Source organism: Equus przewalskii, chromosome 10 (genome assembly GCF_037783145.1).
Source record: "Equus przewalskii isolate Varuska chromosome 10, EquPr2, whole genome shotgun sequence".
Classification (NCBI taxonomy): domain Eukaryota; kingdom Metazoa; phylum Chordata; class Mammalia; order Perissodactyla; family Equidae; genus Equus; species Equus przewalskii.
Genome location: NC_091840.1, coordinates 19,915,746 through 19,938,966, shown reverse-complemented (window position 1 = coordinate 19,938,966; position 23,221 = coordinate 19,915,746). Strand labels below are relative to the sequence as shown.

General features: G+C 52.5%; 1 protein-coding gene and 2 long non-coding RNA genes across 6 annotated transcripts; all 3 read left to right on the top strand.

Annotated features, from left to right (window-relative positions):
• The first annotated feature begins 101 nt into the window (after positions 1-101).
• Positions 102-3,305, top strand: LOC139074027 (uncharacterized). 3 transcript variants are annotated; one of them, XR_011523335.1, is made up of 5 exons: positions 102-243; positions 361-595; positions 772-884; positions 1,771-1,823; positions 1,910-2,963. It is a non-coding gene; the product is annotated as an uncharacterized lncRNA (long non-coding RNA). The 3 variants fall into 3 exon arrangements; XR_011523334.1 differs by having other exon boundaries at positions 1,733-1,823; XR_011523333.1 differs by lacking the exon at positions 1,771-1,823 and having other exon boundaries at positions 1,910-3,305.
• A 2,460-nt stretch (positions 3,306-5,765) lies between these two features.
• ARL4D (ARF like GTPase 4D) lies at positions 5,766-11,033 on the top strand. Of its 2 annotated transcripts, none has more exons than XM_070561825.1 (2): positions 5,766-6,264; positions 9,793-11,033. In XM_070561825.1, exon 2 carries the CDS (start codon positions 9,847-9,849, stop codon positions 10,450-10,452), a length of 606 nt encoding a protein of 201 aa, XP_070417926.1. In that variant the 5' UTR covers positions 5,766-6,264; positions 9,793-9,846; the 3' UTR covers positions 10,453-11,033. The 2 variants fall into 2 exon arrangements, with proteins under 2 accessions (XP_070417926.1, XP_070417925.1); XM_070561824.1 differs by lacking the exon at positions 5,766-6,264 and adding an exon at positions 8,106-9,211.
• A 3,715-nt stretch (positions 11,034-14,748) lies between these two features.
• Positions 14,749-17,763, top strand: LOC139073883 (uncharacterized). Its single transcript, XR_011522990.1, has 4 exons — positions 14,749-15,048; positions 15,350-15,571; positions 15,734-15,800; positions 17,598-17,763. It is a non-coding gene; the product is annotated as an uncharacterized lncRNA (long non-coding RNA).
• The last annotated feature ends 5,458 nt before the right edge of the window (positions 17,764-23,221 follow it).

Here is a 23,221-nt window from a genome sequence, read left to right as displayed (position 1 = left end):
GATGGATTCTCTCCGCCTCCGGCACCTGCGTCTCTGGGTGCTTCTGCGGAGGAACCGTGTCCTGGGCTGTGTCCCTCGAGCTCCCCGTGCCTGGGACATGGTTTCCCTACAGCTCTTCCTCACCTGGCAGATACTCTGCACCCTGCTTGGCTGTCACTTCTTGCAGAAAGCCTGCCTTAAGGGCCCTGCCGCCCCCCGCCCCCAGTCTCGGTAGCGGCCTTCCTACGTATTTCATCCCACCCGGTAATTCATTTCGAGGGCACCGTTCACCACCCTTTCTGGCAATCCTTTGTCCCCGCCGCGGAAATCGGAGATCATCGAGTGCGGTGATCCTCATCAGTGCTTCTCTCTGTATCCCAGCACCGGTCCGGCGCCCCGCGGGTAGGAGATGCTCCGCAAAGGTTTGCTCGCTGAATTAAAGATGCGCAAGAGGGACTGAATCAGAGAAGAAGTTAGGAGGCTGCTGGCCCGATGCGGGGGTGAAGAAGGGAAGATCTGGCTAGGGGCGGCAGGACACCAGAGAGGAGAGGCGACTGCCGGGGATGCTCTGGGCATCAAGGCCCGTCGATGCGTTAAGGCCTCTGGCCAAGTTGGGGTAAAGGTTCCCCCTGTGGTGAAGACCGCCGGCTGCCCGCTCAGCCTTTCCCGTCCGCCCTCCTAAGAGAGGTTCCGTGTAGCGGGGGAGTTGATGTTGCTTTCATCTGGTCTCAGAAGAGCTAGGCGGTATCGTGGGTGTAAGACTGAAGCCCCGTCGGTCGTTTCACTCTGCAGCACGGGAAGCCTGATGGCAGGTGCTGCCCGAGCCCTCCGGATGCCAGCCCCTGGGCTGAGGGCTCTCCGTGTATTAGCGCAGTTAATTCCCTCGAGGGCCGAGGGCCGGTGAGGTGGGTATTGTTGTTGTCAGTATCCAGGGCCAGGAGTAGGGGGAGGCCGGGGAGGCATTCTCCTTGGGGGAGGGAGGGATTGACGGGAGTGCCCCCGCCCCAATCTTCAGTGAGCAAGATAAATCATGTTTTACTTCTCTTTTAATAATATTTATTTCTCTTGATAAATAAATCTTCTCTTGATTATAAGATAATCGAGATATTTATCTTGACTACTGGGTCTTTGGCGCTCCCTTAAATCTTGTTGCCAAGGCGGGTGCCTCACTCGTTTTACTCCACTCTGATCCCCGCCTTGTTATTATCCACCCCGTCCTATTGACCTGAACTGTCACAGCCACGTGTAGCTCTGGAGCACTGGAAATGGGGTCGGTCCTATAAATGTGATTCCTGGAGATGGCTGGAAGTGTAAAATACACATGGGATTTCGAAGACTTAGTATACACGTTGTAAACACATTTAAAATCTCAGTTTTAAAAATATTGGTTACAGGGGCCGGCCCGGTGGCGCAGTGGTTAAGTTCACACGTTCCACTTCTCAGCGACCTGGGGTTCGCTGGTTGGGATCCCGGGTGTGGACATGGCACTGCTTGGCACACCGTGCTGTGGTAGGCGTCCCATGTATAAAGTACAGGAAGATGGGCACGGATGTTAGCTCAGGGCCAGGCTTCCTCAGCAAAAAGAGGAGGATTGGCAGTAGCTAGCTCAGGGCTAATCTTCCTCAAAAAAAAAAAAAAGAAAAAAAAAAATTGGTTACATATTGAAGTGATATTTGGATGTATTGAGTTCAATAAAATATTCAATGTAATTCACCTGTTTCTCTTTATTTTATTTTTTAACGTGGCCACACAGAAAATTTAAAATTACTCCCGTCACTGCCATATTTCTAGGGGAAAGCACGGTTCCGGACTGAAGCTCATAGAGGCTGAGCAACTTGCCTAAGGTCACACAGCTAATTCGAGGCGGGGGCAGGATTGGAACTCGAGCAGCCCGTTAACCAATTTGGGCCTCCTTTTTTTTAAACTACAGAAAGGGGATCATGATAACAGCTCTCCGCTTCGGGGACTTGTGAAGCTACCCGTGGAAACGACAGGCATATGGGAATCTCGTGATAAGTGCGCTCTAGGAAAAGTCCCCGCCCGTCGGTCACATGGAGAGAACATCCGTTTTACGGTGTTGTGAAGAGTCTTCCCCTGCCCGCCCTGGGCATTCCTGCTTCCCGTCCCACTTTCCCTGGCTTTATTTTCCTGCCAGCTGCCGAGTCGTTCCGGACACCCGCGATCATCCCACGGCACAGAGAGGGCTACAGACACGGCCGTGCGGGCACACAGGCGCACAGTTAGATTCACAACTGCACCGACGGTGTTGGCCTATCTGCTTCTCGCCTCGACGGCAGAGATTCTGTTTGCTCCTCCGTCCCCAGCACCTGGGACGGTGCTCGGCACGGCCTTGGCGCTTGAGGAATATTTGTGGAAGGAAAGAAGGAGGGTCAAATGAGACGACATCTCATGTGCTCAGCCTGCACCTGACACGACTCTTCTGGCCTCCCCATCCCAGGATCCCTGTTCAGCTCTGCGTGTCTCAGACCATCTTCTGCTCGGACTTTGGTTTCCCTGAGAAGGGGGTTGCTGCGGTCTGAACCCCGCTACCGTCTGTTCATCTCTCGCGGGCCTCCTCCTTGTCCTGCCTGTTCTCCTGGCCGTTGGGGCAGGTGTCTTAGTCTCAAGCCTGGGTCGGCAACTCCCCGAGGGCAGGAACGGTGTCTGGCCCGTCTCTGCTCCCAGCTCCCACCCAGGTGTGTCACATCACGTTACAGGTGATCAGTGACAAAACAAGAATACTTGCGGGGTCGGAGGGGGGGGCGCCCCATGGCCGAGTGGTTGAGTTCTCATGCTCCGCTGCAGGCGGCCCAGTGTTTGGTCGGTTCGAATCCTGGGCGGGGACATAGCACCGCTCATCGAGCCACGCTGAGGCGGCGTCACGTGCCACAACTAGAAGGACCCACAACTAAGAATATACAGCTGTGTACCGGGGGGGCTTTGGGGAGAAAAAGGGAAAAAATAAAATCTTGAAAAAGGAAAAAGAATACTCACGGGGCCGGCCCCGTGGCCGAGTGGTTGAGTTCGCGCACTCCGCTCGGGCAGCCCAGGGTTTCGCCGGTTCGGATCCTGGGCACGGACATGGCACCGCTCATCAAACCGTGCTGAGGCGGCGTCCCACGTGTCACAACTAGGAGGACCCACAACTAAAAAAAAAAAAGTACAACTATGTGCCGGGGGGCTTTGGGGAGAAAAAGGAAAAATAAAATCAAAAGAAAGAAAAAGAAAAGGAATACTTGCAACCCAAAGCACGGAAAAAGCACTTTTCTTCCTAACACATAAAGAGCTCCCGGAGACAAGTATAAAAGACCAACTGAACAGTGGAGAAGAAATGAGGAAAGGCCAGGCACGGACAGTTCATGAAAAGAAAAAGTGGTTCTTCTTTTTTCCCCAAGATTTTATTTTTCAGGGCGGCCTGGTGGCACAGTGGTTAAGTTCACACGTTCTGCTTTGGTGGCCTGGGGTTCGCCGGTTTGGATCCCGGGTGTGGACCTACGCACCGCTTGTCAAGCCATGCTGTGCCAGGTGTCCCACATATAAAAAAGGAGAGGAAGAGGGGCACAGATGTTAGCTCAGGGCCAGTCTTCCTCAGCCAAAAAGAGGAGGATTGGCAGCAGGTGTTCGTTCAGGGCTAATCTTCCTCAAAACAAAACGAAACACAACGTTAAAAGGTTTTATTTTTCCTATTTCTCCCCAAAGCCCCCCGGTACATGCTGTCCTCGTGTGATGCAGATGGAACAAGTTCTCTGGGGCCTCTGCTTCTAAGGGGACTAATCCCAGCCCGACGGCCGTGCCCTCAAGACCTCGTCTAAACCTAACACCTCCCAAAGGCCTCACCTCCAAATACCGTCACGGTGGGGTTAGGGCTTCAGCGTACGAACTTTGGGGGACACGGTTCAGTCCCTCACACCCACTCAACCTGAAACTGCCTCCTGATAAGGTCACGGAGGATTCGCGTGCACATTCGAGCTGGAGAGGCAGTGCCGGAAGGCACATACGTTGGAAGAGAAGCGGCAGTCGGGGGTCAATTCGTACGTGTCCCTCTCTATGCTATCTGAGGAAGATATCCCACATTAAACGGGCTTCTTGGGCCAACGCTTTTTGTCATTGGTTGCGATAAACTCAGTGCCCACCGTTAGTACAGCTGCCACGCATAGAGGACTTGGCACAGGTCAAGGCCTTTGCTGAGTACTTCACACGTTTTGCCTTATTTAATTCTCATAATACCCCCATGAGATAAATGTTACCATCCCGTTTTTACCGATGAAGAGCTTGAGGCTGGGAGAGGAAAGTAACTGGCCCAAGGGCTCACCGAGAAATGTTAAAGCCGGCATGGGAACTCATCTGCCAAGCCAGTGGTCCTCAGCGTGGTCCCCGGACCAGCAGCATCGGTATCCCCTGAGAACTTGTTAGAAATGCACAATCTCGGGCCCATGAGCCCGAGACCGACTGAATTAGAAATTCTGGAAGTGGGGCCCAGAAATCTGGGTTTCATCAAGTCCTCCGGATGACTCTGATGTACTCTCAAATTTCGGGACCACTATTCGAAGCTGTATTCCCTCTCAGTGTATGCGAGACAAGATGGGTGACTTGGCAGAGAAACCTCCGATCAAACAAAACAGTCCGAATAGGATATTGAAGGTCACTGGGGACTGCGCCTGTTGTGAAGGCTCTGAGGAGCCCATCAGCGTGGACACCGGGGCGGTCCTCCTGTTCCCTGAGGAGCCTGGCCTGGCCCTCTCCCCTGGCTTCACCTCTTTGCCTCGCTCTGCTTCGGTTGTTCCTCCCCCCTCGCCATTGCTCCCCGGGCATTGTGTCCCTGCCGGGGCTCCTGCTGCTGCTTCTCGCTGACCACCCAAGTCCTCCTGCAGCCAAGGCCGCCCCTCGGCGCCAGGCTCTCGTGCAGACGGACGCCGGCCATCCGTCCCCACGTGGATCTGTCCCCACAGACACCGCAACGCGGCAGCACCTGCGCCCTTCCTGACCTTCCTGGCCCTGCCGCTCCGCCTGCCTCCGTGTTCCCAGCACCGATCGGCAGGCTCTCCGTAAAAGTGTGGGAAATGTAAGTGAATTTAGATTTTCTGCTCAAATGATGTTCATTTAAATCTGATCTCACCTCCGCTTGAAGAGGCTGGATTTTGCATTCAGAACCTCGAACTGTAGGAAAGGCCCCGTCTGAAAGGAAGACTCCAGAAGGAGGCCAAGGCACCTGTATCGCTGAAGCCCGTGCCCCGGCACTTTTCTTCAGGAATCAGGCAGTGACAAGCACGGCCACCAGGGGGCGGCATCGGCTTCTTTCCAGCCCCTGGCTGGGCCCTGGGCTCGGTTTTGGGAGGGCTGCCTCTGAAAGGGCCCCTGGTAGAGGAGAAGGCACCCATGGGACCCTTTCACACACATGCCTTTCTTCCACACCCCTTCTCAGAAGTAGGTTGTGTCTTCTCCGTTTTATTCTTGAGGCAACAAAGTGGGTTTGCCAAATGGGTCTCTGTGATTCCTAAGCGGAAGCTGCTCCTTGGCATCCACTCCCCCGACCCCCTCTCCTGCAGACTCCTCGCCTCCCTTCCTTTGGGCGCCCAGACAGGTACCTGGTTAGGATGCTGTGGAGACAAGGACATCCTCAACCACTTCCTAGGTGAGCTCCCTCCGTCCCCTCCCCTCCGCTACTCCATAGCGTGAGCTGTTGCGGGGGACGGGACCTGGAAACATCTAAGCCTCTTGTTAGGAACTGAGGACACCAGGCTCCAGGGGAAGTGACTTTTCCAAGCAGTCGACAGTGAGGGACAGGACTCCTGATGACTCTCAGCCCAGGGCTGAGCCCGCCAGGCCTTGAGGGGGCCTCTCTCTCCAGTGTCATCCCCACCGCTGGCTTCTGTCTTTCTCCTCCAAGAAGTCCCTCCTTCCCCTGAGAGTTCAATACTACCAGACCTTGCCTAGAAACGCAGAGCTTTATAGGCATTCCTGGGCAACGGCGCATTCACACAACCGCCCAGGGCTCAAGGCCCGTAGAGCAGGGCAAGCCAGGCTCCGGTGGACGTTTGGTTCCCACACTCCGGGAACTCCGAGGACCTTTAATCCTTCCACCCTGCACTCAGCAATTCACGCAAGATTTCCCGACTGCCCTCTGTGTGCAGGCCCGGGGCTGGGCCCTGCAGAGATGCAGGCGAGAAGAAGCAGCTCCTGGGCTCAGGGCTCAGGGCTGAGGCTGGAGGGGAGAAGGCTCCGGTGAGGAACCATGACACAGCAGCTGCAGTCTCATCCGGCTGGGGAGCCAACAGGAGGAAGCAGGTAGTCCCAGCTGGTCTGTCCTTCTGTCTGAAATACTTCCCTGAATGCTTGTCACTTGAACCTTGGCTCTCATGTCACCAACTGGAGAGGGCTTCCTGAGCACCCCCCCTCCAATCTGAAGTAGTTCCCTCGCCCCCGTCACTCTCCAGCACACCTCCCTGCCTTATTTTCCTTGATGGCATGCACCGCCCTCTGAAATTACCGTCTTTATTCACCGCCTGTCTCTCCCCACTCCCCCCTATAATGTACACTCCACGGGGCCGAGTCCTTATCCATCTCCCTCGGGGCTGTAGGCTCAGAACTTAGGGCGGTGCCTGGCGCCTAGCATGCACTCCACGTATGATGGCTCAATGTGTGAATGCTCCAATGTTCTCCTCAGGGAATCCCCCCCCACCCCCCCACCCCATGCGCCAGGTCCCGGGCTGTGATCTTGTGGAGAGAAAGGGCTGCAGAGGTGAGGCTGCCAGGAAAGAAAACGGCCGTTTGGAGGAAGGCTCCCTGGGGCCGGGGCTGGGGTGGGCTGGGGTGGGGACTGGAGTTCCCATTTACAGGAGATGCCTTGGGGTAGGCCCACAGCCTGGTGCCGCCCTGACAAGCTGGGCCCCTTCCTTCACCCCTCCCTGCCCTGCTCCTCCTCCCCATTTGTTCATCAACACCTTCCCTGGCAGACACAAAAGATGCAGGAGGGGGTGGGATTGCCAGTTTCATCTCCTTTATCGATAATCTAGTGACAATTTCCGTCTTGGGTGTGAGGCTCAGGAGATATAGGAGAAATGTTAAAGAAGTTTCAAAGATTGTGGAAGAAACACGGGACAATCTGGGTGTTTTCAGTTTCTGTGTGTTTTTAGTTTCACAGACATTCTAACACTTTTTCAAAGCCAAGTTTGGCCAATTTCTAGCTGGGTGACCTCGGACAGATTACGCAGCCTTTCTGCGCTTGGTTTCTTCTCTTTAGAATAACCACACTGGGCCGGCCCCGTGGCCGAGTGGTTAAGTTCGCGCACTCCGCTTCTGCGCCCCAGGGTTTCGCCCGTTCGAATCCCAGGCACGGACACGGCACCGCTCATCAGGCCATGCTGAGGCGGCGTCCCACATGCCACAACTAGAAGGACCCACAACTAAAAATACACCACTATGTATCGGGGGGCTTTTGGGAGAAAAAATAAAAAATAAAATCTTAACAACAACAAAAAAGAATAACCATACTTACTTCCTGGGTTGAGTTGTGTATTAAAAAGTATGCAAAGTTCCTAGACCAGAGCCTGGCATGCAGTGGCCACTCAACAGGGTGATGGTTCCCAACCCCTTGGCCTGCTCTGTCTTCCCCTCTCCTAACTCACTGTGCTCAGCTCCACCACCGTGCCTCAGCTCCTGCTGCAAGCTGCCCTCCCCCGCCCCCATGGCGGTGTAACAAACTAATTTCCTAAGGTCTTGATCTCTTCGGGGATTCCGGGAGGCTCCCTGCATGGCTGGGGAAACCGGGTGGCTGGGCTTGTAGCAGGGAGGGGAAGAAGGAGGTGGCAAGGCAGGCTGCTGCTAAACGGATGGGAAGCTGGTGGGTAGGAGCTTGGCCCTCCTGCCTGCCAATGACTTCCCCTCCCCTTTTTCCAATGCCCCTCATATATAGCCTGTAAAAGGTTAATTACATAATAAATGCAAGAATCCAGCCTCCTGGTAACGATGGAAATATTAGTTGCCATTTCATTCTCCTTTGATCCCCCGCCCCTCCTTCAATTTTACCCACCTCCCTGAAGGGAGGGTATCACTGTTATCCTTTGGGTCACACCGCCCCTTTGTGACATCTCCTCCTCTTCAGGGCTGCCCAGACTGTATCAGGCTGCAGTGACTGGGGAGATGCCACCCAGTCCTGTCCCCCTCTTAACCGATCCTATATGGGACTAATTAACTTCTAGAAACCTTTCCAGAAGCTTCTAGTTGGCACTTTCTCTCCCTCCTCTGAAGTCCTACAAGTGGCTATCTTACGATTTACGAGGGCCCAACGTTCCGGGTCACTGGCGAGTCTTGTCTCTCGCTAGAGTGTAAGCCCTCTGAGGCCAGGCCCTGTGGCCTGCACATCCTCTATATCCCCACAGGCTCTCTGGCTCAGAGATATGGCCCACGGTATGAATGTGGTCAGTAAACACCCTATGGAGTGAAGAATTCTGTCTTTATCTATTTGAGCAAGGGAGGCCCTGGTGGTGGTGGTGGTGGTGTGTGTAGGGGGTGTGTGTCCTCCTGGCTGGCACTCTGACCAGCAACTGAGGGATTTCTGCTGAGGATGCCTCCCTGATGACAGACGATGGATGGCTAAGTGGTGAGGGGCCCAGGCACTGGATTCAGACGGATCCTTGCTCAGCCACTTACTAGCTACGTGTGACCTTAGACAAGTCATTGAATCCTTTGAAGCTTTCTTCACCTATAAAACGCAGACTACCCCAGGCCCTAACTCACAGCTGTTGTGAGGATCAAGAAGGGTAATGGGTTGAGGCTATTTTATGGGGCTCCAGGTTCACACAGGTTTGAACCCTGAATTAGGAAAGATAAAGGAGGAAGACTCGTCCGCATGTCTTGAGTAGACCCCGGCGGCGGGAGTGTGTTGCGGGGTGGTCACCTCTCCTCCTGAGTCAACGCTGCCACGCATGTTCCTTTTGCCCTTCCTGCCATTAATGCCGACTTGAATTCCAAATGTTAGAATATGGTAGAAAAGGTCAAACAAAACGGCCACCGATTGAGCAGACCTCCATCACGGTGCTGCTGGGCTGCCGCGCGCACATCTCCACGCCCCGCCCCGCCCCTCCGCCTCGGGGCCGCTGATTGGCCCGCGTCGCGTGACGTCACGCGCGGGCTTTAAGGCGGCCGCCCGGGAGCGCCCCGCAGTGCCGGCGCGCTGCAGGCCGAGCTGGAGGCTGTGCTGGCGGCTCGGTTGTCCGGCCCGGAGCGGCGTGGGGTGAGCGCGGCAGGCGGGAGGCAAAGAGGCGGCCTCGGCGCGGGGCCTGGCGAGCTGCCGTCGGCGATGGGAGGAAAGCGGGCAGAGAGTGTCGCGGGGCGGTCGGGAGGGGGTCGCGGTGTACGGAGGGGCGTGTCAACAGCCTGGGGATGTGGAGGGCGGCTGGGAGCGGGCCTCGCTCTCCGGTCTCAGCACCTGCACCCTAACTCTTAATTGGGGATGCTGTCCGACCTGCCCCTTCCCGCGAGGATTGTCGCCTGGGAGATAGGGGTCGCGGCGTCTGCTGCCGCTCCACACCCTCGGCGAGGGGACGCTGGAAGCTGACCATCCGCCGGATCGAGGCCTCGCCCCCACCTCCGTGTCCCGGGACCTGGCGGTTTCTCTAGGTCTCATCGCCCCTGTCAGGGCCCCCAGGCAGCGGGGAGCGCCTCTGTTACACCTGCGGCTGCTTTAAAAAAAGAAAACGAATTTTAAAAAGGAAGCAATGCCGACTGATTTAGGAAAGGATCAAGAAGTTGCACGTTTCATGTTTATTATTAAACGTCTCCCCCTTTTTTCTCCCGTGACCTTTCCCTGTTCAGATCACCCAGCCTCTACCGTGAGCCCCAAGACCTGCACTTCAGCCGGAGCTCACCATGGGGAACCACTTGACCGAGATGGCGCCCACTGCCTCCTCCTTCTTGCCCCACTTCCAGGCCCTGCACGTAGTGGTCGTCGGGCTGGACTCAGCTGGAAAGACCTCCCTCCTCTACCGCCTCAAGTTCAAAGAGTTTGTGCAGAGTGTCCCCACTAAAGGCTTCAACACAGAGAAGATCCGGGTGCCCCTGGGGGGCTCCCGTGGTATCACCTTCCAAGTGTGGGATGTCGGGGGACAGGAGAAGCTGCGACCACTGTGGCGCTCCTACACACGCCGGACAGATGGGCTGGTGTTTGTGGTGGATGCTGCAGAGGTGGAGCGCCTGGAGGAGGCCAAGGTGGAGCTACACCGAATCAGCCGGGCCTCGGACAACCAGGGTGTGCCTGTGCTGGTGCTGGCCAACAAGCAGGATCAGCCTGGGGCACTGAGCGCAGCCGAGGTGGAGAAGAGACTGGCAGTCCGAGAGCTGGCTGCTGCCACACTCACCCACGTGCAGGGCTGCAGTGCTGTGAATGGGCTGGGCCTGCAGCCTGGCCTTGAGCGCCTGTATGAGATGATCCTCAAGAGGAAGAAGGCGGCCCGGGTAGGCAAGAAGAGACGGTGACCTGAGGCCGCCCTCCTCACCAGTAGGGGTCTGCACACTTGGACAGCCAGGCAGAGCTCGTGGCCCCTTGCTCAGCCCCTGGTGCAGGACCTGTCCACCTCAATGAAGGACTGAGGGGCACACTGGGGCTCCTGTTTTGGTGCAGCGTTGGGGAGGGGGATGGGAGATGGGATGGCTTCTGACCTCTCCCTCCTGACCTCCGCAGGAGCAGGGCCTGCAGCTGTGGAGGCTTAAATGTAAACTGTCACTCTACCTCGACCCTGTTTCTTATTTTGCTTCTCTGGCTTTTTGATTAGATGTGTTTTGGGGCAAAGAAAAGTTGCTTGGAGAATGCATTTGGGATGAATGAGGATTATCTCTGTCCCACCCCCTCCTCCAACTGGGGAGTCTCCCCAGGCTGCTTTTCTAGGGGTGCCAGTCACAATAGTCTTTCTTTTTGTGTCTGTGTGAAAGTGCCAAGAATCCCTCCCCACATTTGTACATCCGCAAGTGTTTTTATAAGCTGTGTGTGTGTCCTCTGTATTATTATTACCTATTTTTTAGCATTTACTTATAAGTTATTAAAGACTGATGATACTGTAGCTCTATGGCTGGCATTTTCCTCTCCTTACCTCGCCCCGGGGATGGTCCAAGATTTCGGTATGGGTGGGTGGGAGGAGACAGGGGACGTACCTTGAAGCTGAGTTTGCAAAGTAAGCTCTTTTCTAAAAATTAGTTTGTGTGTTTATGGGATGGCTGATGGAAATTATGGAAGGAGTTGAGCCCTCCCTCAGCTGTTGCCTGATCTCTGCCATTTTTTGCGGGGGGCGGGGGGGGGGGTCCCTTCTCCTCCTACTCTCCTCCCCTCCTCTCATCCTCTGGCTCTTACTTGACCCTGATACCAGCTGGTCCTTTCAGATTTAATTTCAAATTTTGCTAGTCTGAGCTGCAACTAGGTCCTTGCCCTTGGGGTCACTTCCTAGGTCTGTATAGGTGAGTCCTCAAAGAGCCTTGTGTGTCCCCAACCTCCTGCTCTCCCCAGTACTTGTTAGTCTGGGTTTTTTGTTTTTTTTTTTCTGCCTCGGGGCATCTGGTGAGAATGGAAAGTAAATCCTTCCTGGCTTTAATCCACTTCTGTGTGCTCAGTCTTGCTGACTACAGCTCATTGGCAGCAATGGCAGCGGCTGGAGCTGGGGAGGCCTGAGCTGGATCGAGCCAGCCTGGCCCCAGTGACTAAGCCATGAGTTGTCCAGCTCTGGGAATGGTAGCTATTCCCGCGAGAGGGGCAGTAGTAGTAGCTGTTTGGGTCAGGTGGGACTGGACTGCTGGACCCTCAGGGAGAGGAGGGGGAAGCTGTTGGCCACCAATGCCAGCAGTGATAAAAGTAAAATGCTACTGTTGTGAGGGCCTGAATGCCCCTGCCCAGACTTCCAGGGGCATCCCCTCCTCACCAGTACCAGGGCCAACTGTCTGAGATAACGCAGAACAATCAGATCCTCCTAATCTGGGTGGGAATAGAGAGTAAAAACCAAGCACAATTCTTTCCAGCTCCCAAATCCCACCCCCATCCTCTGTGCAAACATGGGATCCCCAGAGTAGGTTCAGAGTTCCCTCTCCAGAATCAGATAAAAAGACTTGGGGAGGGAGACAAGGTGCTGGCAACACTGACGGTGGCGGGGCGTGGGGGGGCTGCCAAGTTTTGCTACAGAGTCTGTGCCAGTTCAGACATCCACCCCGTGCCCCCCCCTCCCCAGCACCCCCTACCCTGCGCGGCTGGCAGGATGGGGGTGGGTGTGCATTGATCCGGAAGGGTGCCCAGGTGTGCGTCAGTGCCGAAGCCGGCTTGACAGGGCTGCTGGGCTGGTTCTGCTGGGGACACGTGCTACCTGGCCCCCCTCTACACACACCTGTGATTCATCTCTCTTAGTAGTCAGGGCAGAGTCCTCTTCTGCAGCCCAGGAACAAGCTGGGGAGGACCTGGCTAGAAGGATCCTCTGTCCTGCTGGGAGATTTTCCCTCCTCATTCCACCCAATTCTGCTCTTTTGTCAAAATCTCCAAGGACAAGTTTTTTTCATTTCGGGTCACCTGAGGCACGGAGGCCTCTGAATTTGGGGAAAGGCAGAGATGCTCCCCCATCCCTTGCAGAAAGTCCTCCACGGTGCCAGCTCCTGGTTCTGGCTCTGCCAAACACTCTCCCTCCCTAGCTGGTTAGAACTGTCTTCTGCTCCCCCTGGCTCCAGCCCTGGACAGGGACCATGGTCCACAGGAGACTTAGGAATGTTCCAGCTCTTCCTGACGTCCCTCAAGAGGGACTGGGGAATTCTGATTAGAAAGCTACAATCTGGCTGGGAGGGGGTTGGGAGCTTTGAAATAATCCTCCTGCCTTGGTGCATCAAAGGGATGCAGAACTGGAAGGGAGGGGGTCACCTTCCTGTCTGCTGGTGGAAGGGGGGCTGGTTTGGACAGGAGCAATAGGATCTCCTCGCTTTCCGGTCCCACCCAGGGATCCTGCATGTTGAGTTCTGGGCCACTGGCCTGGAATGGGGGTGGGATCAGGGTTGGGGTAGGTTGTAGTTTTCTTGTCTCAGCTTCTTTATTAAGCAGAATTTCTTTGATGGGTGCTGAGGGAGAGGCTCCCTGAGAGCAGAGGGTCTCTGGGGGCCAGCAGTGGTGGGCAGGGGCTGGATACCTGTGAGCTGGGCCCAGAGGTGGGGCTCCCTTCTGGGCTGCCCTCCCCCCACCAGTCACCTCCTCTCCTTGCACAGGTTGGATGGTAAAATCCAGATGGAGGGCACTTTCCCTGGGTGCCCTGCTGTTCCGCAAGCCCCTCCTCATGAGGGCAAAGATGGCAGTGGTTCCTCACCTTCCATGCCCTCTCTAGTCCTCCTATGCTGCATGTGTTCAAGGAAGAGAAAAAGCAAAGAGGAAGGAAAGAAATTCCTAAGGCCCAGAGCAGGCAGCAACTTGCCCAAGGACACACAGCTACTTAGTGGTACATCCAGATCCTTCCTCCCAGGCTGGCTCTTTGTACTCCTGAGGCAGGCAGCAAGTCCAGCATCTCAGAGCTCTGACCTCCTTCTCCTTCCCCCCCTCCCTCCCTGCCTTGATTAGATTAAGGGCCAGCCTTCCGCTCCCCTACTCCCCTTCCTGAAGAGTGGGAGCTTTATCTGCAAAGCTCAGCAGAGCTCTGGCCTCAAATCTGGCCAGAAGTCCCCACCCTCCTTTCGCACTGACCATGTGTCATTCCAAGTCTTTCTTGAGATGGCCACCTCCACCAGGGCCTGGGAAACACTGAATTCCGCTGAAGCACTAGGAGCACACAGGACAGTCTGTGCTCCACCACAGGCCTTTTCTGAATGGAGGCCGGTCGGAGGGGAGGGAGTGGAGGCAGTAAGGGAGGCCGGGCCCTCACTGGGCTGTAGGGGGTGGGCAGTCTGTAGCCACACATTTCCAAGGCCATCTGCAGGACCACGGCTGGGGAGTTTGTGGGTGGGTGTCAGGGGACCTCCTCCCCCAGCTAAGCCAGAGGATAGTATTTGTTCTTCCTTCCTTCCTTTTTAAAAAAAGGTTTTCACTGTTTCCCCTCTCCTCCAACTGGTTACAAAAGGAATAGATCTTTGTTGTGAAAGAAGCTTAGAAAATGGAGAACCCCATAATCTAAACTTCAGAGCTAGTTAAATATTGTGAACGGGTTTTTACATACAATCTTCCAGATATTTTTTTCTCTATACATGTACAAAAAAGGTATGTACCTATAACACACATGGGATTATGTAAGGCATATTGTACAGTTTTGCTTTTCTCATTTATATTTTGGGCATTATTCAATGTCAGGATGTATGGATTTTTCTCATTCTTTTCGATGACTGCATGAGATTCCATTGTATGAATGGACCATCATTTATTAATTAAATCCACAGAGTGTCCCCAGCAATGAACTTCCTTGTTCATATTTCTTTGTACACTTGGGGGAGAGTCCTATAAGAGGAATTCCTAGAAGTGTAATTGTTGTGTGTATTTCAAGTTTTCATAGACGGTGCCAACCTGTGTGCCATAGAGGGAGCTTGGGTGCGGAGGGAAATTTAATCCAGGCTCCTCCTTCTCCATCCTCAGATTTAAATCCTCTTCAAACTGAAGGGTGGGGGTGGGGTGGGCGGTGTGGAGCAGACATTATAGTGCCCTTGCTTTTGGGGAGGTAAGAAATAATATCACCAGCAACTTGGCAGAGGATTCGCAGGCGGAGGCGGGGCGGGGGGCGGGGAGTGAGCTTGGGCTGACTTTCTGGGCCTGGGATTGGGCCCGGGGATTGGGCCCGGGGATTGGGGCCCGGGATTGGGCCCCGCCCGGGGCTGCCTGGCTGATGGCGGTGGTGGGCAGATGGCGAGGACCCCCTAAGCCCCCAGCTTCTCACAGACGTCAGGCTCAGTGGGCGAAACAACTCCTAAAATAAGGACTTGGCTCAGGGAGGGAGAGGCTGACACTGGGAGTGCATGATCTGCAGGGAACGTGGAGAACAGACCTTGCGCCCCAAGGAGGGCAGCCGAGACCCCGGACGGCCCCCACGCCTCTAGTGGGGAGACCCGCCAACTTCTCTGGCTCGTGGACTCCCGGAACAGGTGGCGGAAACCGGAAGTACCAGATCCCTCGGCCACTCGGGGCTGTTTGAGGCTCCCCTCTCTGTTGAGTTCACTCAGGCTCCTGGGCTAATCCTGGGTCTCTGGCCCTCCTGCAAGGAGCAGGGAGGTGGGGAGGCCTGAGGGTTTATCTCTTTAGCACCCCCCGCCCCCATAAATCTGGTGAAAAGATTGGCTGAGGAGGGTAGGGCTGCCAGCTGGGTTTTAAGAATTGCCGAAAGTGAGGTTTTGTGCTTTTGATTGTGTTTGTTTTTATGAGATTATCCATTGCTTTTCTTTCCAGATGCTGACTCTTATCCTTAGAGAAAGAGAAGGCAGAACTGCTTACTCAGTCTCTGGAACTCTCCCAGTCTGATGGGCGAGGAACAGAGCCGCCAGTCTGACCAGCCAGCACCTCAGAAAAGAACCTACAAAGCAAGACATGGCTCTGCCACCAACTTCTGTGACCTTGACCAAGCCATTCCTAGTCTCCTGGCCTCAGTTTACCCATCTGTAAAGCGAGGAGGTGGAGTAGACAATATCGGGTCTTTTCTGGCTCACTTTCAGGGTTCTTGTACAAGGTGGGCATGGGGCCTCCTTAGGATCTTTCTGCCTTCATCTATCACTCTCTGAAATTCCCTTGTCTGTTTTGTCTTTGAGTTTGTGTATTGTCTGCCTTCATCTCCAGGCTAATCGTTCTAGGAGGATGGCCATCATCCATTTTGCTCACCGTCGTGTCCCCAAGACAGTGGCAGGTACACAGTGGGTACTCAGCTCATCTCTGTGGAATGTGGGGTGTCCACTCAAGGGTTGGAGGGTTGGGGTGTCACTACAGTGAAGAAGTGGTTTTAGTCTATAAATGGTGAGAGCACTCAGGAAAGAAGCTATCAAGTAAGGTTGGAGAATTTATCTGGGAAGGCTTCCTGGAGGAAGTGAGGAAAAGACGCAGATTTGGAACTTGAATTAAGTATTCTGATTAACGAGGGACTGGAGAACTGTGGCCTTGGGAATGCTTTCTTGGCCCTACTTACTGCTCAGGAGGAAAGACCTGAGTCTGAGGTTTAATAGGCACAGTTTCATTCCTCCCTTCCCAGTAATTAATTACCTGGCCCAGGATGCTCCCTAGAGTCTGTCGCCACTGCCGTCTTCCAGCTCCTCCCAGGGTCACCCCAGGATAGTCAGGCTGTATCCGGATTGCCATTCTCCACCTCCCTCCCCAGAGGAGCCGCATGTGGGGCAGGTGTAGGGGAAGGGACTCCCAAGGTGTAGATCTGTGCTGTGCAGTATGGCAGCCCCCAGCCACATGTGGCAGCTGAGCAGGGGAATTGTGGCCGAGACATGCTGTATACATGAAATACACAGACTTTGAAGACTTAGTATGAAAAAAGAATGTAGAATATTTCACTAATACTATTTTATTTTATTTTATTTTTTTTATTAATGTTATGATAGATTACAACCTTGTGAGATTTCAGTTGTACATTTTTGTTAGTCATGTTGTGGGTACACCACTTCCCCCTCCGTACCCTCCCCCCACCCCCCCTTTTCCCTGGTAACCACCGATCAGATCTCCTTCTCAATATACTAATTTCCACCTATGAGTGGAGTCATATAGAGTTCGTCTTTCTCTGACTGACTTATTTCGCTTAACATAATGCCCTCGAGGTCCATCCACGTTGTTGTGAATGGGCCAATTTCATCTTTTTTTATGGCTGAGTAGTATTCCATTGTGTATATATACCACATCTTCTTATCCAATCATCAGTTTCTGGGCATGTAGGCTGGTTCCACGTCTTGGCTATTGTAAATAATGCTGCGATGAACATAGGGGTGCAACGGACTCTTGAGATATCTGATATCAGGTTCTTAGGATAGATACCCAGTAATGGGATGCTGGGTCATAGGGTATTTCTATTTTTAACTTTTTGAGAAATCTCCATACTATTTTCCATAGTGGCTGTACCAGTTTGCATTCCCACCAACAGTGTATGAGGGTTCCTCTTTCTCCACAACCTCTCCAACATTTGTCGTTCTTGGTTTTGGATGTTTTTGCCAATCTAACGGGGGTAAGGTGATATCTTAGCATAGTTTTGATTTGCATTTCCCTGATGATTAGCGATGATGAACATCTTTTCATGTGTCTATTGGCCATATTCATATCTTCTTTTGAGAAATGTCTGTTCATGTCCTCTGCCCATTTTTTGATCGGGTTGTTTGTTTTTTTGTTGTTAAGCAGTGTGAGTTCTTTGTATATTATGGAGATTAACCCTTTGTCGGATAAGTGGCTTGTAAATATTTTTTCCCAATTAGTGAGCTGTTTTTTTGTTTCAATCCTGTTTTCCCTTGCCTTGAAGAAGCTCTTTAGTCTGATGAAGTCCCCACTAATACTATTTTATATAGATAGGTTGAAATGATAATTTTTGATATATTGAGTTAAATAAGATACTTCATTAAAATTAGTTTCATCTGCTTTTTTTTTGGTGAGGAAGATTGGCCCCGAGCTAACATCTGTGCCAATCTTCCTCTATTTTATATGTGGGATGCTGCCACAGCATGGCTTGGTGAGTGGTGTGCAAGTCCATGCCCAGGATCTGAACCAGTGAACCCCAGGCTGCTGAAGTGGATCCTGTGAAGTTAACCACTTTGCCATCGGGCTGACCCCCTCGTCTGCTTCTTTTTATGTTTACAAAATGTGGCTAGCAGAGATTCTAAAATTCCATACGTGGTTCGCATTCTATTTCTATTGACACTGTAGCTCTAGGTATTTGGGTGATGGAGCATTATGGGTAAAAGAATGGGAGATCCCTTGTTCTTCTTTCTCCTGAAATCAGAAGAGAAGCAGACCAAACTGCAGCAGTCTGGCAGGAGGGCAGATAACAGGAAGGCCTTCTTGACGGGGACTAACACACCTGAGGGATCTGCATACCCTCCTTCCTGGAAAGCTTTCAGGTTAGGTGAAGACAGTGCATATTCTTGAATTATCTTAAGACATCTTATGAAACTATGATTCTCAATGATCCGAACCTGGTTACTTGCAGGAGATTTTCCTACCTTCATTCAGAGTATTTTCACTCTCTAAATGGCTCTTTAACTGCCTATTTGATGATGAGCCTTGATACCTGGAATCCATAGAAAATTCCTAACATGGTTTTACCCAATAGTTTCTGATCTTTCATCACATTGCTGCGATAGTAGCAACAGTGTTGATGGACTGAGGTTCCGTCAACTTGCCCTCCCCTGCTGCCTTCCTCTGCCCAACCCTCCCCACCCAAAGGTGCTGGAACAGAGAGAGGGCTCAGGCAGGCCATACTGAAGGGGAAGATGCCAGCTGGGGGTCTGGATAATCCACAAACGGGATTATCTGCCGCTGAGTTTGCACACACATAAGCAGGTGGCCTATATGCAGACAGGACGTACTGGGATGAGCCAGGGAGACGAGGTTAACACCGTGTGTCTGTGGGTGTGTGTGTGTGTGGGGGGGGGAGGGAAGTCCTACAGTAAACCTCCCCACCCACTTATCTCTCATCCAGAGCATTAATTCAACCAATCACTCATTCTTTCAATCAACCACATGTAATATAATGTTTAGCATTACTGTACACTGACACACCATCCCAGGCACTGGAGCTAAGGTGCGATCTGTACACAAAAGCATCCTAGATCCGATTTCCTTGCTGCAGAGCCTGAGACAGGGATTGAGGGGGCATACGGTTTATTGAGGGCAAACTCTCAGAAGGGGAGGGAGGGAAGCAGGATGGGGCAGAGGAGGCGCTAAGCAAGGCCACACTCTCACAGCTGGAGTCTGATTGTGGTGTGATCCTGTGGGGAAGCTCTGGATGAAGAATGAACCACAGAAAGAATTCCACCCCCCAACCCCCACCCCAGTCCTCCCAGGCAGGGAGCTGGTTGCCCAAGTCTCCAGAGAAGGGGCAGCCAGGAGCCATCGCAGGCAAGGCTCACAGCCAGTAGAGCGGATCTGGGTGCGGCATCAGGGGCATCCACTCAGGGTGTAGCCCAAGAAGAGAAGAGCAGCTGACCTGGGCGAGCCACGCGTCCTGATTGCTGTCCTTGTTTGGCAATCCAGTGTGCTTTCTACTCTCGCTCTCTCGGCCTCAGCTTCAGCCCTTATCTGCCCTGGTCCCGCCTTGTTTCTCCTTCCAACTGTTTCTTTGTCTCCCTCCTCCCCCCACCGTCCTTGGTTCCTGCCTCTGATCTTGCCCTCTCTCCTCTGGAGGTTTATCTGAAACTCGGGATGGAAGGCTGAGTTTCTTCTAGATCCTCAGGGTGCCGGGGCTACCGAGTCATCCCTGTTGACCTCTTCCCTTGCCAATAGGTCAGTTGAGCCCCACTGCTCCCCAAGGCAGAAAGCTTTGGTGTCCCCGGGGACGTTTGACCCAAGCCCCTTCTCTTGTGCTCTCCCTTTACTGGGTGTATCCATCCCCACTTCCTCTTGTGGAGAAAGGACAGTTCAGGAGAAATTTGTGCTCAAGGCTTGACTCCTACCTAAACATCACAGGACACATTCTTTGGAAGGGAAGGGTGGGAGCCGGGCTGGCTTCCTTAGAAACTTCCAAACAGAAAAGACGCCGCCTTTCCCTGTCCCCTCCCAAATTCCAACAGGGACTGGGAGAGAGGGTTGTTTCCGCCCAAAGGCTGGGGATGGATGGACTGACCTCTGAATCTTCCTTTTCTCTGGCACAGCCCTGTTTGTAGAGGTGCCAGAATCCTGAGGCAGAAAGCAAGAGAAAAAAAGAACATTCTCTGAGGGCATTTGGCTGCCCTTTTACACCCCAAATCACACAGAGGGGGTCCAGTGTCATGCCCTCCATGTCTTCCCGCCCCTAGCATGTGGATTTCCCGTGGCATGTCTCATGCACATAGATACACACACCCTCACACTGTTGAAACCAGAGCGGCTCCAGGGAGGGGAGTGCGGAAGCAGCTGTGGACAGGTGTGGGTGGCCACATGCTTCTCCTTCTGGGAGGTGACACTTCTATTACACCTCCACAGGTTTCATCTGAACCTCACCCTGGCCTTGACCCTGTGTTGTCAGGGTGGGCAGGAGGGATGGAGGAGTTGAGCTGGCCCGGTGCTGACAAGGAAAGCATTCTTAACAGGCCCTTGAACTGTCAGGAAATCAATTCTTCCCAAGAACCAAATTTGGAGGAAACTCAGCTTAATGAACAGCAGCGGGAATTGGGCCTAGATGGCTGGGTAAACTTCAGTGATGGTTGAGTGAAGCGCCCTGGAACGGTTGGGAGCACCCATCCTCCCTGATGTATTGGCTGAAGGCAGGGTGTGAGGCCGGGATAAAGTGTGGGATCTGCACTGGGGAAAGTGACCCTGACAGCCCAAAGCATTTGGCATCTCTGAATCGGAGGAACGGACTGCCTGACTGGCCGTGTCACCCCTATTAGGCTGGGGCTGGGGCTGTAATTGCTATAATTCGTTGATGAATGCAGTTTGCAGCTGGCTTCTCTCCCTGTGACAGGCCTCAATTAGAGCTGCCAGAGGGATCTGGGGTGGAAGGGGGAGCTGGGATGTTGTTTCCAACCGCTTCTCCTGGCCCCCTCTCAGCTCTCTGCCCTGCCCTGAAATAGGAGGGAATTCGTTGAGCCAAGTTATTGTTCCCCTCACCCCAAACTTGCCCCCAGAGATATAATTTCAGAACAAATGGTGCTGCGGGGGGGAGGGAGAAGGGTGTAAGATGAAGGATGCCTTCCTGCAGGCTAGTCTGGGATGCTATGGATTTTAAAACTCAACCATGTTTCGTTTAGTTGAGCATTTTCTCATTTATTTTAGAGCTTCTAAAAGTCCTATAGGAAGGATGACTTTTGAGGCAAAATACTTATTTCTATCTTATATCCCCTCTCCATCTCACCAGATAAAGGAAAAAATATGAGGCAGAATGATGAAAAGGAGAGAGAGAAAAATTGGCTCTACATAGATACCTAATTTTAATTTCAAAATACTGTAAGGACACCAGGGATCATTTAGTTCAATGGTTTTCAAACTCTTTTTTAAAAAGCAATGGGAATGCTTCTTCCAATGAAATCTAACATGGAAGCTCAAGGTGTAAAATAAGCCATTACTGGTCCAGTTAAAGTGGAAGTGGGGCCTCTGAGCGCCCTGGACTATCCTCCTTGCTGAGTCCTGCCTCCTACCTCCTGCTCCATGGCCTCCCTGTGACATCTGTAAGGTTCACTTAGGGGGACCAACTCATCCTGGTTTGCCCAGTCTTAGCATTGAAAGTCCCACAACCCAAGAAAGCCCTTGAATCTGGGACAGTTGGTTGCCCTACACTCCATAGAGCATAGATAGAAAAGCACTGATCCAACCCCTTTGACCTATTGATGAAGGCATTGAGCCCAAGAGAAGAGAAGTGGTTTGAAGTCCCATGGATAAAGTCCCCATGCCCAAGAGATGCCTATATTTTGGGGAGTAAATCTTGCCCTTCTGCCCTGTGTCCCTGTGAGAGGTGAAACTGTCCACCTCCAAATTTCTCTCCTCCCAAAACCCTCTCTTGTGAAGCCTCCCATGATCCCCCTAAAAAGAGAGCTGCCCTCTCTTCTGATTCTTCTGTCAGAGCACTTAGATGGTAGAGTCATCTTTTATCTAGGGTCTTTCTCTCCATTTGGACTGGAAGATTCTTGGTTCTGTGTCTCATTTATTTTTGTATCCCTCAGCACCTAGTGCAGTGTCTGGCATGCAGAAGGTATTCAAACTGTTTTTCGATAGATGCATGGTGGATGGGTGGATTTGGAGGATGGATGGGTGGATGGATGGATAGATGAATGGATAAATTGGGAGATGGATAGATGGAATGGATGGGTTGATAGAAAGATGGATGAATAGATGGCTTGGTGCCATGTTGAAGACCTTGGGATGGAACAGTTGGGCAGTTTCTAGACAAGTTTCCTCCTGCATCAGTTCTCCCTAATATGGCCATTTGCTTAAGTTTGATTTTTTGGAATATCGAACATACCTACATTCAGATGCAAGGTCAAAGCAGCTTTCCAACTCAATTAGAAGTCGTTTAAATTGACTATTTTTGGATTATTTGTGCTATTGCTTTTCCCTACAGAAAGTTATGGTTTAACTACGCAAATAATATTTGATGAAAATACCTCCAATAGGCAGCTGATGGCAGTGACGAATAGTGTCTGAAAATAAAACAGTTTAAAAATATCAGAAAAGGGAGCGTGTAGGAGGCAGGGAGAGACAGTGAGCAGTTGGTGAACATAGCAAGCAAGATGATCAGGGCTTGAGGACTAGAAAGGCTGGAATCCTGAGAGGAGGAATGTGAGGTGCACATGAGAAGGACTTCCCAATTATCAGGACCGAGAGAGAATAGGATAGAAAGTTTTGAAAGAAAGAGGGGCATGATGTTGATCCTGTTTGGAAGCAAACAAGTAGTCTAAATGATTATTTATGATTCTTTCTTGACCTACTACTTGTTCAACTACAATCTGTTGAGTATCCTTTCTGACCCACGCATCAGGCCAAGCACTGTCACTTACACTGTCTCAGCCCATCACGCCTGGGGGCAGGAAGACGGAGTCTGCACTCTCTCAGATGTGCACATTCTTCTTGGACAATCTCATCCACACCTGTGGTTTTAACCACAGCAGCTACACTGATTCCCAAGTGTTCGTCTCTAGTCCAGACCTCTCCTTGTGTCCCACACCTACTGCCACCCCACTGCTGAATACCTCCCCCTGGATGTCTGCAGATGCCTTGAACTCAAGAAACCCCATGCTGAACTCATCTGTTTCTCCTCTAAACTTGCTTCTCTGCCCAGATTCTCCATCTATATTCATAACACCCTCATCTGACCCACTCGACACCCAAGTCAGAACCTGGGCATCATCCTCTTCTTCCTGTCTCCCCCACTGCCAATGCTGGTCACCACGTCCAGTAATTCCACTTCCTAAATACCTCACAGGTCTGTGTCTCTCTCTTCCTCCCCATAGGAACTGCACTGTGTTCAGGTCCTCGCCATTTCTCACCGGGTGCCTACCCTAGTTTTCTTAGTGGTCTCCCACTCTCCCATCTTGCACTCTGGGAATCTATTCCCCACTTGGTTGCCAGACTCTTTTTTCCAAAATGCAAATCTGATCAGTTACTGCCTCCTCCTAAAGCCTTTTGACGAAAGCCCAAATGTCTTTAAAATAG

Excerpts from the sequence above, each read along its gene's own strand:
- ARL4D (XM_070561825.1), top strand. The coding sequence starts at position 9,847 with ATGGGGAACCACTTGACCGAGATGGCGCCCACTGCCTCCTCCTTCTTG.